The sequence below is a fragment of the Physcomitrium patens genome, chromosome 6, assembly GCF_059467195.1.
Source record: "Physcomitrium patens ecotype Gransden chromosome 6, ASM5946719v1, whole genome shotgun sequence".
Lineage (NCBI taxonomy): Eukaryota > Viridiplantae > Streptophyta > Bryopsida > Funariales > Funariaceae > Physcomitrium > Physcomitrium patens.
Genome location: NC_143415.1, coordinates 18,279,038 through 18,297,974, shown reverse-complemented (window position 1 = coordinate 18,297,974; position 18,937 = coordinate 18,279,038). Strand labels below are relative to the sequence as shown.

The 18,937-nt window shown below is 37.7% G+C and overlaps 3 protein-coding genes across 12 annotated transcripts; 2 read left to right on the top strand and 1 right to left on the bottom strand.

The window, feature by feature from the left end:
• The first annotated feature begins 3,152 nt into the window (after positions 1 to 3,152).
• On the top strand, positions 3,153 to 8,555 carry LOC112284110 (vanillin aminotransferase). Of its 5 annotated transcripts, none has more exons than XM_024523681.3 (18): positions 3,153 to 3,307; positions 4,024 to 4,222; positions 4,537 to 4,624; positions 4,795 to 4,867; positions 5,051 to 5,148; positions 5,300 to 5,392; positions 5,541 to 5,614; positions 5,778 to 5,816; positions 6,027 to 6,115; positions 6,262 to 6,338; positions 6,532 to 6,654; positions 6,797 to 6,880; positions 6,979 to 7,066; positions 7,227 to 7,305; positions 7,427 to 7,517; positions 7,602 to 7,680; positions 7,842 to 7,957; positions 8,148 to 8,555. In XM_024523681.3, the coding sequence occupies exons 1-18, from the start codon at positions 3,271 to 3,273 to the stop codon at positions 8,223 to 8,225; spliced, it is 1,605 nt and encodes a 534-aa protein (XP_024379449.1). In that variant the 5' UTR covers positions 3,153 to 3,270; the 3' UTR covers positions 8,226 to 8,555. The 5 variants fall into 5 exon arrangements, with proteins under 5 accessions (XP_024379449.1, XP_024379452.1, XP_024379450.1 ...); XM_024523684.3 differs by lacking the exon at positions 3,153 to 3,307 and adding an exon at positions 3,383 to 3,479; XM_024523682.3 differs by lacking the exon at positions 3,153 to 3,307 and adding an exon at positions 3,383 to 3,512.
• A 1,809-nt stretch (positions 8,556 to 10,364) lies between these two features.
• On the bottom strand, positions 10,365 to 14,322 carry LOC112283969 (uncharacterized). 6 transcript variants are annotated; one of them, XM_024523397.3, is made up of 9 exons: positions 14,188 to 14,322; positions 13,914 to 13,972; positions 13,585 to 13,641; positions 12,864 to 13,065; positions 12,329 to 12,622; positions 11,943 to 12,046; positions 11,542 to 11,706; positions 11,016 to 11,285; positions 10,365 to 10,893 (listed from the first exon to the last, which is right to left on the bottom strand). In XM_024523397.3, exons 4-9 carry the CDS (start codon positions 12,967 to 12,969, stop codon positions 10,642 to 10,644), a joined length of 1,191 nt encoding a protein of 396 aa, XP_024379165.1. In that variant the 5' UTR covers positions 12,970 to 13,065; positions 13,585 to 13,641; positions 13,914 to 13,972; positions 14,188 to 14,322; the 3' UTR covers positions 10,365 to 10,641. The 6 variants fall into 6 exon arrangements, with proteins under 6 accessions (XP_024379165.1, XP_090107590.1, XP_024379166.1 ...); XM_090251464.1 differs by lacking the exon at positions 13,914 to 13,972; XM_024523398.3 differs by lacking the exon at positions 13,914 to 13,972 and having other exon boundaries at positions 14,268 to 14,322.
• A 2,242-nt stretch (positions 14,323 to 16,564) lies between these two features.
• Positions 16,565 to 18,533, top strand: LOC112283101 (uncharacterized). The gene has a single exon (XM_024521416.3). It carries the CDS (start codon positions 17,082 to 17,084, stop codon positions 18,099 to 18,101), a length of 1,020 nt encoding a protein of 339 aa, XP_024377184.1. The 5' UTR covers positions 16,565 to 17,081; the 3' UTR covers positions 18,102 to 18,533.
• Positions 18,534 to 18,937: the final 404 nt, after the last annotated feature.

The following is an 18,937-nucleotide window of genomic DNA, read 5'->3' as shown; positions in this document are numbered from 1 at the left end:
TTGAATATTTACAATTAAAAAAGAACAAAGTGTATTCTTCAAAAACTACTATATATTTAGGAATAATTTTTATATAAAAGCATAAAAAGAATATCTTATAATTTTCAAGGTGTTAAAATCTAGGTGTTCAAATTTCATCTTCATTTATAATTTCTAAAATGAAAAGATAACATGTTTAATTACTACATAACTCTACTAATAAAAGATATCATCTAGCAACTTCTGGCAATACTTTTACATACTTCTGTTACAAAATTCTCTATAATATCAACATAATTATCCATTTTATAATAAATCAGTAATACCACTATCCAAACAATGCTTCACCAATGTAACCATCCTCTCCTACAACAATGCATTCAATCAATCAATCAATCAATATATTATTCATGCAGTATAACTTTCTCTAAATAGCATGGTTCCCTTCATCTTGTGATGATTCAGTATGTAATTTTCAAATTCACTAGTCTCACCAACAGAGTAGCGGAGGTATGAAATTTACCGATGCCGTATAACCATTCATGTCATCAAATAATGCCAACCCCAAGCTCTTCACAACCATCACACAAAAATCAAACCAAAAAAACCTCAAAATCCACCATCCTATGCGACCTTAACTAAGCAGCAACCAAAAACGGATTACGCAATGAGACACAGAACGCAATCTTGAACTGCTTTACAACCAGAAACAGAAAAATCAGAGTAACAAGAACTATAAATCCAACGACAGGTACGACGCTTATGAAGCCAAGCACAGCAACTGTACAAACACTCACCACACCATGCTCATCCAAAAACGAAGTTCACACGGCACATGCACTTGGCCACAACTCTTGTAGATCCCATTCATCTAGGCACGACTATTATCAGCTTTCACAACACACTATCTCGGTCTGCAAGACGTCCTCCTGCACTCAAACTCGTGCTTTAACCCTCTTTCCATCCACCACATCCGCACCAAATGTCTCTCTCCGACCCGAGCCACTCAGACAACGGGATCTTCTAAAATGGCGTGCAGCAGAGCTATACTACGGCGTGTAAGCATGTACAGATTTGAGCAATTTGAAGCACGAAAGCACAGAGCTCCTGGGGCTTTGAAGCGAGAGAGCAATCATAAGCAACGGGGAAGGGGGACCTGGCTTCGTGAATCTAAACGCGGGGTATATTATTTGAGCAAACTCATTTTAGCTCCATCCCTCAATTATACTCTCCTGTGACTCTAAACATCAAGGGTTGAAATTCACGTATGACAAGTTAGTTTTATTACTTGGTCTTAAATAAAAGAAACCAACTTTGCATTACTAACACTTTTATAATTTGTTTTTTTTTTAGTGAGCATTATACTCCAATGTTACAATTCAAATGTGGAGCAAAATTTATATTGGTCTAAACTTAAAGCATAAAATAAATAAATGCTTTTTAATGATTTGATTCAAATTCTGAGATATCAAAGTTTCTTCAATTGTTTCTACATTTTTGTAGTATTTGATGTGTGATAATGATGAATTTAAAATTACTAAAATTGTAGAAAGAGGAGAATTTTGATTTGATACAAAATCATGGTCAAATGAAAAAATGAAAACAATAATATTAAAACTCATGTGATTTAGTCAATTTTAATAAAGTTTTTATTTTATATATTATACTAGAAGACTATGTAGATAAATATTTTATTTAAGAAGAGAAGAAAAACAATAAATACTATGGAGAGTATGATTTACTTTATTATGTTTTTATATATAGCATTAATATTTGTAATACATATATACACACATTTTAGAATAAAAATAGTAGAGATGAATTGATTTTGTGTTTAAACTATCATTGATATGCATATACATACATACATATATACATACAAATGATAATAACTTGAAATATGTATCTTTGATAAATATTTTTTAAAGTATATTATATTTATTTTCATATATATATATAATGACTATTAAAATTTCAACATATTATAATACATTAAAAGTCTCTAAAACTATGATGGTTCACAATAGACTAGAGGAGATAGTTGAATGCAAAAATTTATATATAGGTATATATAGATATATATATATATATATATATATACACACATACATACAAACATATAGTTAGTTAGGGAGTTATTATAAAACTACAGAATTATTTTGATGTGTATATATACATCATAAAATAAAGATAAATAAAAATTATTAAGAAAATATCAAAAAACCTAAAATCTATAAATAGAGAAAATATATGTTAAGATAAAAGAACTTTCATGAATTTTAAAAACAAGGAGAGCCAATCATTCATGCATATTTCAAAGAATAAGCTTAGCTATTGAAGTTAGCATTTTGAAAGAATCATTTTGACTTAATAATCTAATGTAGTTATAGTCCAAGTTGTACCAGAAAGCATATCGGCAGTGTGGCCAAATACATGGACCACGTTATTTTTCTAATATTAGTATCATGACTAAGTTTCACCAAGTTCATAGAAGCTTCTCATACTATCCTTCGAGCACAATTCTCTAAATCTTCAAAATTACAAATAAAAATAATAATAAAAAAAAACAGCAACAATAGAAGGAACTACTAACATGTAGTAGGACTACACAGATTCTCCAGATTTCATTTTCTACACTCATTATCTTCCGTGGATGCCTTGTACCACGAAAATAATAAACAAAAAACAAAAACCACCCAAATTATATTCCATAAGAAGAACAAGTAAAAAAAGAAGGCAACAAAGGTTAGACTTGAACAAAGTGGACAAAGACCACAGACTTTCTCATGAAGCAAAAAATAAAATAAAATAACACCCATGGCCCACACAGAACCTCCAAAGCTCATTCTCAAAATCCCCTTTTCTCCCATCCCCCCCCCCTCTTCCACTTAAAAAAACCCCATTAAAAAAACACTAAAAATACAACTAAAAAGTAGTCCAAAAAGGAATCAGAAAAGGACACAAGAGCAGCAGGAGCATCCCACGATGGTCCAGCGTGGCAGTCCAGCGTGGCAGGAAGGAAAGGAGGGGCTTTTGTAATTTTTGTTTTGTTTTTCCCACGGCGCCTCGTAATTGACGCCGTCTCGCAAAGCATCACGACCAGGTCAGAAAGAGAGGTGGTGTGCGATTGGATTGAATGATTCCCCTCCCTGCTCGTGCCGAATTGGGAATCGCGGTAGGATTCAGGCCCCCTTGCCCATTGTTGAGCTTCACTCACCCACCGTAGGATGCAAGAAGCAATGCTGCCATCACCCAGCACAGTGCAGCAGCGTCGCATTGCCAGAGATTGCCATGCCTGCGCTGCGGTGTTGTAGGGTTTCATTCGCAGGTGCAGGATTATCATCCCCCACCTCTTTCGGTTCATAACCCCACCCGTCGTTGCTAAGCCTCGTGAATTTCTGGATTGCGACCTCCGCTGCCTTGCGTTCGTTCGTTTGTCGGTGGTGTAGTTTTGCCTGGGCAGATTCCAGAGTGGACGTTCATGAATAGCGGTTGAGACTGTTGAGTTTTTTTTATTCTTTTTGATGCATTCTGTGAGGCTCTCCCCTGAAACCGACCTGCATGTTTCTTTCTTTCTGGTTGGTGGGTGGGGATGACGAGAATCGGCGTGTGTTGTCTCTGACTGGCTCTCGTTTCTGGAATGCTTGGTTTTTCTTCGTGAACCGAGTTGTGTTGCAGAGTAACTTTGCGTCTCTGGTTCCTTTCCGTGGGTGCAGAAGCTAGGAGTTGCTTTTCTTGTATATTTTTTTTACCTCGTGGATGAAGTTGTACATGAGTTTCCACTTCTCCAGAATGCTGTTGTTTAGGAATCTCATGACTTGCAGACATAGGTCGATGTGTCGTTTCCTAGTAATTCGTGGAACCGGAGTGCAGGTGTGCAGTCTTGTGTAAGACAGTACTTTGGGTCGGGATGTCGTACTCTGGGCCAAGGTGGAACTAGCGAAGTTTAGTTGTCAACGATGATCAGCAGCTTGAATACATTCGTTTGCCCTTTGCCAGAGTGGTTGTTGGTGGCTTCAAAGGTTAAATTTTGTTGATCTGCAGAATCAACATCTTGGTGTGACGAGGAATTCGTAATGGCTTGCGCGCCTCTCAGTAGCACATGCTCAATCAACAGTACACACATGGGTACAGCACATCCATGCAACTCTACCCGCGAGGAGGTCCAGAAATCATGTGAATCACGAGAATTCGAATACGTGCTTCAAATGAAACCTGTTCAGGACACGCTTGACAATGAGGGGTAAGAGTCCTCTGAGTTCGCCCCAACCACGCAGTCACAGCACTTACTGTACTTTTGTAATTTCTCTTCTTACATTTGCAGTTTAATGCAGATTCTAGAGCCAAATAATGTTACCTTACTAGTCTCACAAAGACGTGTTACTTTGAACGTTTGATGGTCTAGGGTTTAATTCTAAAGATCAAAAGACTACAAAATGTGTGTGTGTGTGTTACTATATACATAACAAACTACAAGACTGGTGCGCTATTTTAATGCCCCACTCTATGTATCTGAATATCTTGAGAGGCCTCTGATTGTACTCCTTGGGGGATCAGGATGTATCACGGACATTCAATGCTCGCGCCTTTTACATCTGGGAGTCAACAGATGGAAACTGAGCCTCTGATCATCGCTAAGGGCGAGGTACTGATTAGCTCGACGTTCTGCTATATTAAGTTTTCAGTCATGTTTTGTGCTTCAATAATGAGGGACTTCCGTAGTGTGACGGCTTTCGGAGAAAAATACTCTTGGGTTCAGTTGTCGTTGGTTTGAATGCGGATCCTATCTTCAGAATGACGCTTGTGATGTTGTAGGGCGTCTATGTCTGGGATCGCAATGGCAAAAAGTACTTGGATGCTTTGGCGGGCCTTTGGTGTGCCTCTATGGGTAATTACTTACACTCTCTTAAAAGATATTTTCCTTTACCAACACGACGGCCTTTCCGTTTGTAGCTTTCCACAGAAGAGGCACATAAAACGAGACGATGGAAAGGAATGTCTTCTAGAGCACCAAATAATTCAGCGAAGCTTTTAATTTACTCGATTGAAAGGTAGCCTTGTTTTCTTGCAGGGTTCAGTGAAAAACGGCTTATGAACGCGGCGTGGAATCAGATGACCCAGTTGCCCTTCTACCATTCCTTTTGGAACCGGACATCACAACCGCCCCTTGTACTCGAACCTCGCCCACAACCACGTTTTCATCCCACTTAGTATCAGATATTTTTTTGTGACTGTTCCACAATGGAGTTTACTTTTCTTACTATATGTGATTTTCTTGTTGTGTGATTGACCACATGATTTCCGCTTTTCATTTTTTCAGGACTTGGCGAAGGAGCTAATTGACATCTTCAAGCCTGTCAAGATGGGTAAAGTGTTCTTCTGTAATACTGGCTCCGAGGCCAATGATACTCAGGTGATTATTTTACAGTGTAATCAACACTTTCTTTGGAATAATCGAGATAGTTGTACAATTCTGTAAAAACTATTATGTGTCTTTCTGGTCTTTTACAAAATCCGGCGAGAAATATCTTCATTGATACATTTGAGAACTATCCTCGCAGGTGAAATTGGCCTGGTATTACAACAATGCATTAGGAAGAGAGAAAAAGAAGAAAATCATTTCACGTCACTCATCGTAAGTGATTTGCCGGGAAAAAGAAATTATTCTAACGCGGAGTATGAGATTAAGCAAGCCAATTTTCACCCTGTTGTAATGCTTTAATGCTCTATTTTAGGTTTCAATATGTGAAGTACTACTTTTGAAAATGTTAAGACGTGAGGATCTAATATTGTTCCAGGTATCATGGCTCGACAATGTCAGCTGCCAGTCTTTCAGGGTGCATTACCAAACCCTCTCGCAAAATACCATTGGACAAAAAAGTATAGAACAGAGGTGTTCAAATGAAATCTTCTGCTTAACATGAGAACATGCTAATTTCTGGTTGTGGATTGATTTAAACATTCAAACCACAGAAAAGTTCCAAAATTGATAAGCACAAAATCACTAAAGATCGAAACAAGCTAAATTGCTTTCGACCACTTAACAGATTGACTCCCCTTCACACCGGTTTTGATTTACCTGCAAGTTACGTGTTACACACAGACTGTGCTCACTATTGGCGGTATCATCTACCAAGTAAGATTGTGTTCAGTAACAGCCTTGAGTTTTTCTATCCCTATCTTCTTCCAAAATTTAAAATTCTAGCTATTTCAGTATGTAGGATTTCAAAATTTGGAGCATCAACCCCCTTGATGAAACTGAGTCCTAATACTTTGATTCAGATGAGAGCGAAGAAGATTATTCTTCAAGATTGGCAGACAATCTTGAGAAGTTAATACTGAAAGAAGGTCCCGACACTGTACGACCTTCCCCTGATGCTTCTCTTCATTCAACGCAAACCTCAGTGTATCACTCATTTCTTTGATATTTTACACTTTCCCATGTGTTAGGTTTTCTTAATCGCAAGAGAGTTGTGTTTGATTACTTCTGTGTATTGTGGATGGTAATACGTTTGTTGCTGACGTGCTTTTATACATGTGGATATATCCCAGATAGCAGCTTTCATTGCAGAACCCCTAATGGGTGCTGGCGGCGTCATTCCTCCACCAGCAACATATTGGGACAAAATTCAGCCGATTTTGAAGAAGTACGATGTTCTTTTAATTGCAGATGAGGTAAAACTTGCAAGCATTCAATTCAACTGGCATCATTATATCTAGCTACAGAGGAACCAGGAAACATATTCTGGTGGTAAATGAAAAATTCTATAGCCGACTTATTAACTCATGGTGTCACTGCCTTGTGATGAATCTGCAGGTAATCTGCGCATTCGGAAGACTTGGAACTATGTTTGCGTGTGAAAAGTATAATATCAAACCTGATCTTCTCACAATAGCCAAGGTTAATACTCCTTTAACACTCAAGAATTTTTGAATAAATGTTGATGGTACCATTGATACCTTGGTGGTGAGCTGAGCTCTCTATTGCTTACGGTGCAGCAACTGTCATCTGGATACATGCCGATATCAGCAGTTCTTCTTGGACAGCACATATTTGACGTTTTGGCTAAACAAAGCAATAGATTAGGTGAGATGGAACATATTTACCGTGTCTATTTCCGCGTGAACTTATTCAATTTCCTTATTAACTTATCATGATTTATAGTGCCAATTCATTAACCAGCAGGTCAGGAATGAGTTGTTCTCATTAGCCCCGACCTTGATTAGTTTTATCCTTTTTCTCTCAGGTACATTTGGACATGGGTTTACATACGGTGGCCACCCAGTGGCATGCGCAGTGGCTCTGGAGACGCTGCGGATTTACAAGTATGCTCACGTGGTTTACACGCAGTAGAAGTTCATATTTTGTTGAGGTTGTCAGTCTGATTTTAATGCTAATGTTCTGCAGCACATATTGCACACGAATGTAACTGTTGTGCTCTTGCAGGGAGACAGATATACTTGCTCACGTCAACGAAGTAGCAGCAATCTTTCAGACGGAAATGAGGAAGTTTGCCTCCAGCTCCATCATTGGAGAGGTAGGTCAAGCCCACTGCTCGTCAATCTCTTTCAGCTGAGCAAACCCCTAAACAATATTTCTGATAAAGTGGACCATTTTGCAGGTGAGAGGCGAGGGATTGGTTCTTGGAATCGAGTTTGTTAGTAACAAGGAGACTAAGGAAAGCTTTCCTGTTGACTGGGGTAGGCCACGTGATCCTTCCAATTCTGCAGCCACAGATTGCTCATTGATTCTTATTTCCAAATTAGATGAATAAAAACAAATAAAAAGAAAAAGAAAAATAAACAAGATGCAGATGTAGTTTTACTTCATCTCCGGCATTCACTACGGCTGTGGATTGTAGGAGTGGGAGAGTACTTCTCAGGGCAGTGCACTGCTTTAGGAATGCTGGTACGCTTCGCAGGGAATAACATAATGTACTCACCACCACTTATCATCACAACCGATGAAATCAAGGAGGTACCATTTCTTCACTTGAATGCTGTCCAAAATAGAAAAAATTCATAGCTTCCACTCATTTTGCATCATCACAAGTTGAGGCAGCTTCATTGCATCGGAACTAAGAACCCACAACCCAGCGTTGGTGGACAAATATAAATAGCCACTTCTGTGATTTTTATTGAAGCTCTGGCCCTCGAACCTGTGCCAGATCGTGAGGATGTCAGCTGCAGCGTTGAAGGCTACCGAGATATATGTTTTGGAGCTGCAGGTGAACGCACAGATATGAGGACTGATCAAACCCACAGAAATATTCATCACACATCTCTCCCGTCACTAGAGTACTACAGCCCTCTCATGTCGACTCACACTATCTATGAAGTACCGGCTGTCCACTCGAGCTTGTTCAGGTACCAAGCTTCATGATGCAGATGTGAATCTCATCAATGTGCACCTAATAAACAAGTGGCTGTACACATCATTCTTAGTGACGTATACCACAAAAGAAAGAAAGAAAAACCCTAATACCTACTAGGAGGAACACTGGGGTTAATCGAAAACTAGAAAATGTACACATTTTCAGCTTTTGACAGTGTTTAATAACACACAAAGAAATGTACAGTTTACGCTCTCATGAGCAAGTTTTCTTATCCTGTTTAAAAAAACCAGTGTCTTCAAGTTTGCTCCCATTGAAGCCATACACCAACACCAACACCAACAAATGTTGGTTGCGTAGCAAAACCACAGAATGAATGTGTCACAGAAGGTGCTCTTCATGAATCTGTCTCCTGGCCATGAGCTGCAGACCGATCCTCAAAGGTCCAAATGGGTTGCACAGCTTCTTAACACGCTGAATGCTTCCAAATGTAGAATCAATGGCTGCAATTTGCCAAGCATGATGGAAGCAGACATTAACTAAATCATGAAGGAAAAAATAAAATAAAATAAAGTAAAATAAATAATCAACAGCAACAACAATAAATGTATTTTTGGGTAGGGGTGGGGAGGTCTTCAAAATGCGGTTTTTTGGATGGACAGTATTCATCCAAGAAGACCTGAGCTTGTAGCTTTATGGGTGAATTTTGAGTTTTGACAAATATGATATAAATGAAACAAGGTAGTATTTATGGTATGTTTTTGATATTTTTATCTATTTTATTACCCACAATTCAACATAGATGTCATTTTTTTTTTCTTTTGTATTGGAATTATTTAAATAGTTCATGCTTTTATTGTGTTATTTATAAACAATAAAATTAAAGAAATTGAAAAATTGTATAATATTCATAAGGTTGCTTGTCCCAAATATTGAATTCATGGAAATGAACAACTTTTATTAAAATACAAGAATATTTTTTTCTTGCCATAAAATTTGAATACAAATGGTAAATAATACAAAAGACATACATTTGTTTCATTTATTTTTTAAATTATTAAAAAGAAAATTATTTAATTATTTATATACTTTAAAAATCATGATTATTACAATTGCTCGAAATTGTTTATTTTGGACTATTTTTGAGTTTCTTTAAAAAATAAATTAACCTCAATAAAAAATTAGAATACAATAAAATAATACAAAAGACATGTTTTAATATTTTTAATTCTAAATACTTAATTTTCGGAAATCTTATTAAAAGTGACACAAAAATTTGGCAAACATTTGATTTACTCAAAAATATAACCGAATTATATGAGTATTTTAAGATTGTTGACCTTTTCGTCATTCAAAACAAAATTGGATATGCTCAAAAACAGAATAAATTAAAATTCTCTTTTTATGCAAAATTCACTTATTTTATTATTAGAAATATGCATTGACCTAATTTTTATATATTCATGCAAATAGTTTCTTATATAATCTTTTGTAGCTCATAGCTTATTTCAATGCTATGGTTTTTTAAAAGCTTAATCATCCAAAAATATAACAATGTACTTCATAAATCTTTTTACGACAGAATCCTAATTTGTTTTTTAAACGTCACTATTTACTTTGAACCACTACAAACCATCCATTCATGCGCGCAAAAAAATACCTATGAGCATTATTTTAACAATTCTCCTCTTCAAACAAACATACATTCTTGTAGAGATATCAAGTTACTTCCTCGTATGTATGAATGACTTTCAAAACTCATCCTCAAAGTCCTTTCAACTGAACTTCGATGAACAGAGAAATTTCATTCCTTCGTGAACAGTGAATTAAAAAAAATCATGAATTTTATTGCCCATAGAAGAATATATTTTTAATTTAATTTTTTTTAAATTGAACAAATCAAAGAAAAAACTTAATTACATAGAGAGCCCGCAGTAGTAACAAATCAGATAAAATGTTCGTAAACGCATACAAACTTTCACTCATCGCAAAAACAGAAAACTAAAACCAAAATAAGTGGGAAAAAGAACGAAAAATAGAAAGGAAAGAAAATAAAAAGAACAGCTGAACCAAATTTTTTGATGGAGTCAACAACTTAAGTACAATCAGCGTTTTTGTTTGATATATAAAAACTGGATAGTTACAGAACATACCTAGACTATGCATGTATATTTTCCTGATCCTGTTTAACACCCTCAAAAACAAAGTAATCTTTCAGAACAAAACAGGGGAAAACTGGATAAATCCGACAGCCAATCTGAAACAAGAGTGGTTGCTACAAATGAGCTAGAACGCACAACAAAACTAAATGAACCCATCCAACGCAGTTTCACAAAATTGGTGGAGTGTAGCCCATGCTATTGAGGTCCACATACTGGGATGGATTCTGCCGGTTGCGCTGAATCCTCACAGCTGCAATAAAAGCACCGGCAGCAATGAAGATGAGAAATATAAGAACTACCCACGGGCCAGAGTGACCTCGACTTTTTTGGGGACCATCGTCGCCATGTGTCCAGCTCCAAATGGGAGTACTCTTCACCTTCTCACCACCTATAGCAAGCAGAATCTCCTCCAAGCCACCCTGTAAAAGACAGTTGGAATGTATGTCATACCTACACAGCTACATTTACAAATTTCTGCTGGGTGACTCTTCGACTACTCTGAGAAGATAGTCTCAATGCACGATTAGACGGTAGAACTTACTTGCATCAGACCGGAGATACTTTGAGCCGATTGGGCGACGATTTGCTGATGAACAAACTGGGGTCGTGCAGCTTTGCCTTCGCACCAGGAGCACTGATTCAAGGACGCTGGTACTTCACATACACCGGAAAAACCAGGAGTATCTTTATCTGAAAACAGTTCGCAGACAGGCTTATTCCAAACCCTCTGAAAGATATCTTTGGCTGTTGACAGGGACATGTTTGTACTGTATAAATCCTGATGTTTACTGCTTTGAATCGACTCCATCACCTGCAAAGTCATCCAATGGTTTAAATTCCTTCACAGTCGTAAACACCCAAAGTGGTTTCCACCGTCTTTACCAAGAACATAAATTGTATTGACCATCGCATGTTGCTCAAACATTCAGTATATTGCGCTTATTGCTCTGCATACTTTGGTAAAAGTAGCCACTATAACAAAGACATCCAACCCTCTAAATCTAAAGGTTTCCCTTCCACATTTAATCTCAAACTTGACAAAAAAAACAAGAGAAAAGTCCACATACTTCACCAAATGTAGCTGCTTGGCCACATCCACATGTAGTCGTGATAGCGTTACACATTTGCTTGCAAGGAAGACCCAAGCTGGCAGATTGCAAAATGCGAGGCACTGCCTGTTGAAGTGCAACCGACGGTTTCTCCTTCTTCTCAGCAACAGATGTCAACATGGGCTTCAAAAAAGTAAAAGTCACATTTACAAGATTAGTTGCTCACCCTGCCTGCTTAACAGTTAAATCCTTACTCCGACTAGGTGAATGAAAGCCCAGAAAACATGAACATAATCATTCAAAATACTAAGACAAGAAATGCATGCAGGCCAGACAGATATAAGAATAAAACAATGACAGTTGCAAAGCGGTTACTATTACAAACAAGTATCAGAATGCGTCAAAAGAAGGACACTTACCAGAATCTCATCAATGACCTTGTCGAACGTGCCACACGCTGGTACAACTTGACCACACCAAAAATGATGCATGTTCTTGTAGCATTCAGGACAAGCAGTCAAACCTGGTCGAAAAAAATTCCATTAAAGCCATGAGAACCATTTCACTTCATAGGAGCATCAACCAATAGATGGTTTCCATGATCATGTAAGCTACCGAAAAAAATTACAAATGAAGTGCAGATTTCAATTTTATGCTGCATGATATCACCACATGTGATTAACAGTTGTTGGCAAAAGCAAATGATAAGATCACCCAATGACACAATACATGGCCCATAAGATTCAGCACCTCAAAGAATGAGTGAACTTTCACACCTTATCTTTTTGTTCGAACGTAACATTACCTTCTCCTTCAACCTTCTTTTGAAAGTGCTCTTTAGGATCTCTTGAAATGTGTTCAAAGGCTGTCATTTTGAATGCACAATCTACATTCTCATTGGCGTCAGCACAATTTCTTGCGTATTCAGTATCTTTGGGGATAGGTTCACAAGATGCCGGACCTCCAAAGATATTACAGCGTCCTTCACCCGTTTTTGCGTAAATACTTCCAATCTCTTTTAGCAGCATTTTCTGTGAATGCAAGGGAAGATGAACAGCCTGCGCCAATAATTTTCCAATATCATTCATATTTTTCCATTCTGCATAAAAAAACAATTTACATCCCACTATAAGAAAACGCCACAGTCAACAATTCATCTGAAATAAATAAAACACTTTATATTGTTACAAAAAGCATAAAACGAGTCTGGCTAAAAGACATGGGACTTCGGCTTTAGCAGTGTTGATCAACTCCCATCCTACCCCAACAGGGATTCACAGCAGCTGTGACACCACATGAATTCGACAAAGGCCAATTAACTAAGGAAGCAGGACCTTTACCCGCATTAAGCAGAGGAGACACATGAGGATTAAATTTAGCAGTCGTCATCACGCTGCTGGATAACACTAAGGCGACGACCACCCATATCCAACCTTGACACCCCATTTTCGTATTTCTGAAGCAAGGTCGCACTAAATTGTCTTCATGAAAGTTTAATCAAGCCCCATAGTTCACCTCATCCTTTCCGTTCAACTTCAAGACCTGAGAGAAGCCATGCAGTGCAGTGAGAAAAGTTGTGAGTTGGGGCTACACATTCAACTGATTCATCAAAAACATACAACTCACAGATTAACATCATCAAAATTTTACGTTAGAGAGATATAAAAATGCTCAAGATACCAAGAATCCAAGAACCATTCTGCAAATATAGAAGGTGCTTCAACCGCCTTAGGACGAGTTAGCAAGTATTTCCATCATTAAATCAGATGATGAGTGATTGGAAGTGAAGAATATCGGCTACCAGTTTGAATGAAAATACTACACATGTTTGAAACCAAATTAAATCCAAATTTGTGTATGCAATGACATCAATATCTCTTAAGATCAGGCAAAGAATAATAACAAGCTAATCAGAAGGGAAAGCGCGCTTCCAGTATAATGTAACTCAAGCCTTAATCGCAGGTCTGGTTTCAATTGACCGGGAGTGAAATTGGACGCATCAAAAAAATTGAATTCCCAATCTCTGATCCATCCGTTTATGCGTTCAGAAAATTCCATTACCATTTGGACTTCCTTAAAGATTCTTTCCACGATACACATAGAATCGGCGTAGAAGACCTACAGAACCCCCACCCAGCCTTTAATTGGAGTCTTAGATAAACCGTCCAACTATTGAGCACCATTGCAAGCAATTATCCCGATCCTGTAATAGCCTGAATTCACACTATCCAGTGCAGCACCAAACGCACGCCTTCTACAAAATCCTTAGAGATGGAAAACGAAAGGAGAACAATGGACTATTTGGATCGTGAGGGGCCCTTGCACCAATCAAAAAGTAATACAAAGGTAAGTCCCGACTAGATAAACCCGAAATTCTTGTCAATACTTACACCTAAACTCAATTGGCTAGTCGGAAGTGGCTTTCATTTTCTGGCTAGTGACTGCACTCCTGCCATATCAACAAAGACCCCACAGACGAACCAAAGAAATGCGAACCAGTTGATCAGATATTCACACCACAACCACCCGAATCGGGAGGAAAAAGTTCAAACTCAATTTCCACACTCAGTTAAGATGTAAGATGGCAAACCCACAGTAGAACCCTCCCAAACTCACGCCACAGCACACAACCTACCCAAAACACACACACACACACAGCCAAACCTCAAACGACCGACCCACGCAGCGCAGCAGCGAAAGAGGAATCCAACAAACAACTGAGGCAAGGGGTTGGAGAGTCGCACGCAAAACTGGGCGTTGAGTTGAAGAAGCAAGAGCGATCTTCGAGCGATGATCAGGGTACAACAAAGTGCGGCCCAATTTGATGACTATGGCAAAGGAGGTAGGATTGGGGCAGGAGCCATTCCCGAGACGTGCTAAAAACGGGAATATTCAAAATCCTTGTCCTCCGTTTCTTCCACTGGAATATGGGTTGTGTGTGAATTTCCTGCGGAGCAAGGCCTTTGTCATCGAATGGACGCCCTCCCCTCGAAGCCACACGGCCATCGCCATTGATTTATTGGTGGTGGGTCCTCGTCGTAAGTGGCTTCTTCTTCTTCGTCATCGGAGCCCCTTCAGACCACCCTCACTGGTTTTTTTTATAAAAGCAACATTCAATAAAGTTACTCAATGGTGAATAAAAGCTACCTTTTGCGTAAAAGTAAATTTGCAACGAAAGCTTTGGGACTCTCTGCAAAAAAGATGAACCGCGATGTGTGTTTGGTAAGGTTGAACTTGGTTTAATACTGTGTTAATACTTGATCAATTAATTTCTTTTTCTTTTTGTTCAAATTTAATGGATTTTCGTAAAAAAAATTTAGAGCGTTTTCTACAGAATGGAGTGTTTTGGTGGATTTTTTAATGTGATAGATTGTTGGATTAATAATATAAAAATAAAGTTAAAAATAAAATAGTAACTATGTGTGAAGTTATGAAACCATTCAGATTTTTGCTTGTGAAATTTAGTGTAGTAACATGTGCCAGTAGCACATATTGATGTGATTATTTTTTAAGTTAATGTCTTAACTCAAGAGTCATAAGAAATGCCTTCTGAAGCATTTGATTTAAGATAAACTTCCATGCCCAAAATCTTTGGAATAAAATTTGAAGAAATCTTTACTACAAAGTGAAAAAAAGGAAAAAAGTGTTTTTATGGTATGAGCGTCAATTGTAACGTATATTTGATTTCTAGATGATAAAAGTTATAAGTGATTTTGGAGAGGTGAAATTTTATTAAATCAAATGCTCCAATGTGGTAAAAAAAATCTTTTTAGATTTGAATTTTATATTAACTAATATATGATTTTAATAAATGTATATTAATGATCATTTTACATGTGGCTGCAATGAGTAGAAATTTATTATTAAAAAAGAATATGATTTAGAAACATAAAACTAGCAATGAAAGAACAAGATAAAATCCATTTCATTTAATATATGAGATTATAAAGACATAAAAAATTGCATAAACGTTAATGAATTTTATATTTTATATTGTTATGTCAATGTACAGTATTACTATTTTTAAAATTGTACTAATAACACTTCAAAATAATCGATATCAACTATTTAAACATATACCAATTATAACAAAAATCAACACAGATATGACCTTTAAACATAGCAAGAATAAATATAGATAGGATCCTTGTGAAAAAAAAAATTATCAATTTTTTAAAAATCATATTATTATTTTTAAATATAAAAATAACATATTTAAATCTAAAAATACTCAATTTTATTTTTAAATATAAAAATAATATATTTAAATCTAAAAATACTCACTTTTATTTTTAAAATACTTATTTAATTATTTAAAATTAACACACTTACTAATTTTAAAATAATAATTATTATTAAATGGTATTTAATCTTATTTAATCATTTTTAATTATATTTTCTGTTTATTATATCTTTTTAGTATTATGGCTCTAATAAAATTTAGATATATATATATATATATATATATATATATATAAATATATGGATATATGTAGATGTTTAAGTACTTTAAGAATTTAAGCATACTTTAAAGTTTTTGGCTTGTCCATTTGCATTTCAAATAAAAAGACAAAATCATTCTTGGATAATTAGACACAATTCAAGATTTAGGATTTACTAAAATAGTTCAATACTTGAAGCCATTTGGATTTTCTATTAAGATACTAACTAAATACTTATTCTTCCACAACCTATTTGCCTTCTTTATCCATGAGTTCCAAATGAAGACACTTTGTCTTAGTATATATATATATATATAACACTTAATATGCAATAGAATATAGTTAAATAGACAGGATTTCTATTAGTGCAACGAATCAATCTTGAGACCTCGTGTGTCACAACAATAAATACCATACTATCTGGCTGTATACAGTCAAATTAAATACAAGTATAAACAAAAATGAGACCCTAGATGTACGGATGAATGAACTGGTGAATGAATGGACGATCGTGCAAATCACATTCATCCACGGCTACGGGGTGGCCTGTGGTTTTCTACCAAAGCCATCTGAGGCCAAGGAAAGTTTGCGGGAGTTGTAACGGATATGGCGGCGTCGCGGAAGCTTGCAGTATCTACACTTGTCTCTGAGGGATCGGTCGAAACCCCGGGATTATGTTTTTGCAACTAGAAAATTACAACGCAATTTTTGAATGCGGAGAATGATTTTCCTATTTATATGGCTTTGGTTTCCTCGGACACTACGACGACGAAGGGATGCTGCGACGAAGTTGTCTCGACAAAGGAAGCCTCTTTTTTTCTGGATGTGGACGACCTTCGCATCCTGTGTCGATGCATCACACAATCCCCTCGTGATGACGATGGCATCGCGCTGGGAAGCCCGAGGCGTGCTAGGCACGTTTTTCAGCTCCGTTTGCCTTCGTGGAACTCGACCTCGACGAGGCTATGAAGCGTTGCTTAATTTTGCGCTTCGGGTCCGCATCTGCTGTGCGGTGAGGAGCTTGGCGATGGAGTGTACGTGACGGTGGCTTGTGGAAGATTGAGTCGAATTTGGCGTGATCGCCGTTTTTTTTTTGGTGGTGGATTCGTTGAGGACATGGAGTACCACTGGCCATTTGCGGTTTGCGTCACCCTTGTGTCGGTTTTCGCGATCGGAGCTGTAGTTTTGTTGCGGAGGTACGAGGGCGTGAAAGTTTCGATTTCACGGTCAGATAAGGTCGAGGATCCTTATTCAGTTGCACGTGTACCAATCGGTTATTTGCGCCGAGAGGAACTTTGGAACGCTTGTGGTGGAGCTGTGAACCCGAATTACTTGCTTTTCTTTCGAGGTCTCTGTTTAATATACCTTCTGTCATTCCTCGGGTACAACACCTTCCGGAGAAATCTTGTGGTTCTGTTCTTTTACACGGAATGGACGTTCACTTTGCTTGTTGTCTACTTTGCACTTGCATTTCGGCAAAGTTTATTGCATTACCTTGAGGGGCGTTCCATGGCTACCGTGAGCCGGAGCACGCTTCCAACGACCTCAGTCCACCCTGACGATAGTAGCCTTACTGAACCATTAAATGGAGGTGCCATGGACAAATTCTTAATCCAACCTGAACAAGAAACTGCACCAGAAGTGCCGTTCGCAAGAGGGCAGGAGACCCAAGTAGAAGCAAGTGTGGAAGGCTACGTCACTCAGTGCGTATTTCAAGCAGTCTTGCCTGCTGCAGTGCTCACAGACTTAATCTACTGGGGCTTCTTGGTGCCCGTGTTTCTACCTCCGAACTGGCAGCACTCTTTCATCGACATCAACAAGCATGCCATCAACCTCGTCATCCTCATAATCGAATTCTCCTTGAACAGCCTTCGTTTCCCATGGTTCCGCGTCAGCTACTTTATTCTATGGAGCACCGCTTACGTTTCCTTCCAGTGGATTTGTCACAGCGCTGGGATTGTGCATTACTGGCCCTACCCGTTCATGAACGTTGACACGCCCTACGCTCCCGCTTGGTACTTCTTCATCATCTTCTGCCACGGCATCTGCTTCGCAATCTGCCTTCTTCTTGCTTTTTGCAAACAGAACGTCTGTTATCGTGCTAATTCTCCAGGCACAGAGAGGATGATCTCCTAGCCAATTTCTATGGATGCTAGGGTAGTTTCTGAGACGAGTTCACCCTCGGCGAATCCTCGTAGACTCTGAACAATTCCGGAACAATTCCGGAGCAATTCTTCACAGTTAGGTTTTATACAGACTTTATTAGTAACAGAATAATCTGCAACGCTCACTCAATGTTGTGCGGGTTCCAATGTCTTCACCATTTTAGGCTCCTTTCTTATCAGGCATATCTTCCAATCCTGAATCCTCATCCCCTATCTGGTTTCATGCCTGACATTTTTGCCGCAATTTCAGTGAGTAGAGATTACTAACTTGCGGATATAAGTGAGTGATGGAACGACAGCTTGAAGCTGAACGATTGCTGTTGCAATCGTGCCATGCGTTCCCATTGATGCTTCCCCACTTTAGAGGATTAATTGAGTTACAATGAATGAGATTAATTGGTAATGCGGTGATAAGTGCAAAGAATGTTGCTGCGAGCAGTGATTGCTCAACAAACTCAGCACACTCACTTCATTTTGAAGGTTAAGATTGCAAAGTTAGCAAGATTGATTCTACATTTGCTGCTAATATGTTACAATTTTTATCCAACTTTTCAATATGTTCAAAATTTTATGTCCTATTATTGGCAATACAATGTTGTCAATTACATTACAAGCATGTATTTCAATTACCATTGGATTTTGTGTAGAAACGTTTTGAATATGAAGTGGAAAGAATATTCAATGTTAGAACAAAAGAAGAAGAATTTGGGAAGGTACCAAGGGCTTTATAAGAGAGCATACATTTCATTAATATTACATATTAAAAAATACTAAAATAATTGTAAGGCTTTTTTTGAAAATAAAGTA

Bases quoted from the DNA above. Each gene is read 5' to 3' on its own strand.
- LOC112284110 (XM_024523680.3), top strand. From the start codon at position 3,541: ATGTTTCTTTCTTTCTGGTTGGTGGGTGGGGATGACGAGAATCGGCGT. The intron at 4,223-4,536 runs GTAAGAGTCCTC...TTGGGGGATCAG, and splicing joins GACACGCTTGACAATGAGGG to GATGTATCACGGACATTCAA. The intron at 6,881-6,978 runs GTTAATACTCCT...CTTACGGTGCAG, and splicing joins ATCTTCTCACAATAGCCAAG to CAACTGTCATCTGGATACAT.
- LOC112283969 (XM_090251465.1), bottom strand. From the start codon at position 12,969: ATGGGGTGTCAAGGTTGGATATGGGTGGTCGTCGCCTTAGTGTTATCC. The intron at 11,707-11,942 runs GTAAGTGTCCTT...ACTTTTTTGAAG, and splicing joins AGGTCATTGATGAGATTCTG to CCCATGTTGACATCTGTTGC. The intron at 11,286-11,541 runs GTATGTGGACTT...ATGACTTTGCAG, and splicing joins AAGCAGCTACATTTGGTGAA to GTGATGGAGTCGATTCAAAG.
- LOC112283101 (XM_024521416.3), top strand. From the start codon at position 17,082: ATGGAGTACCACTGGCCATTTGCGGTTTGCGTCACCCTTGTGTCGGTT.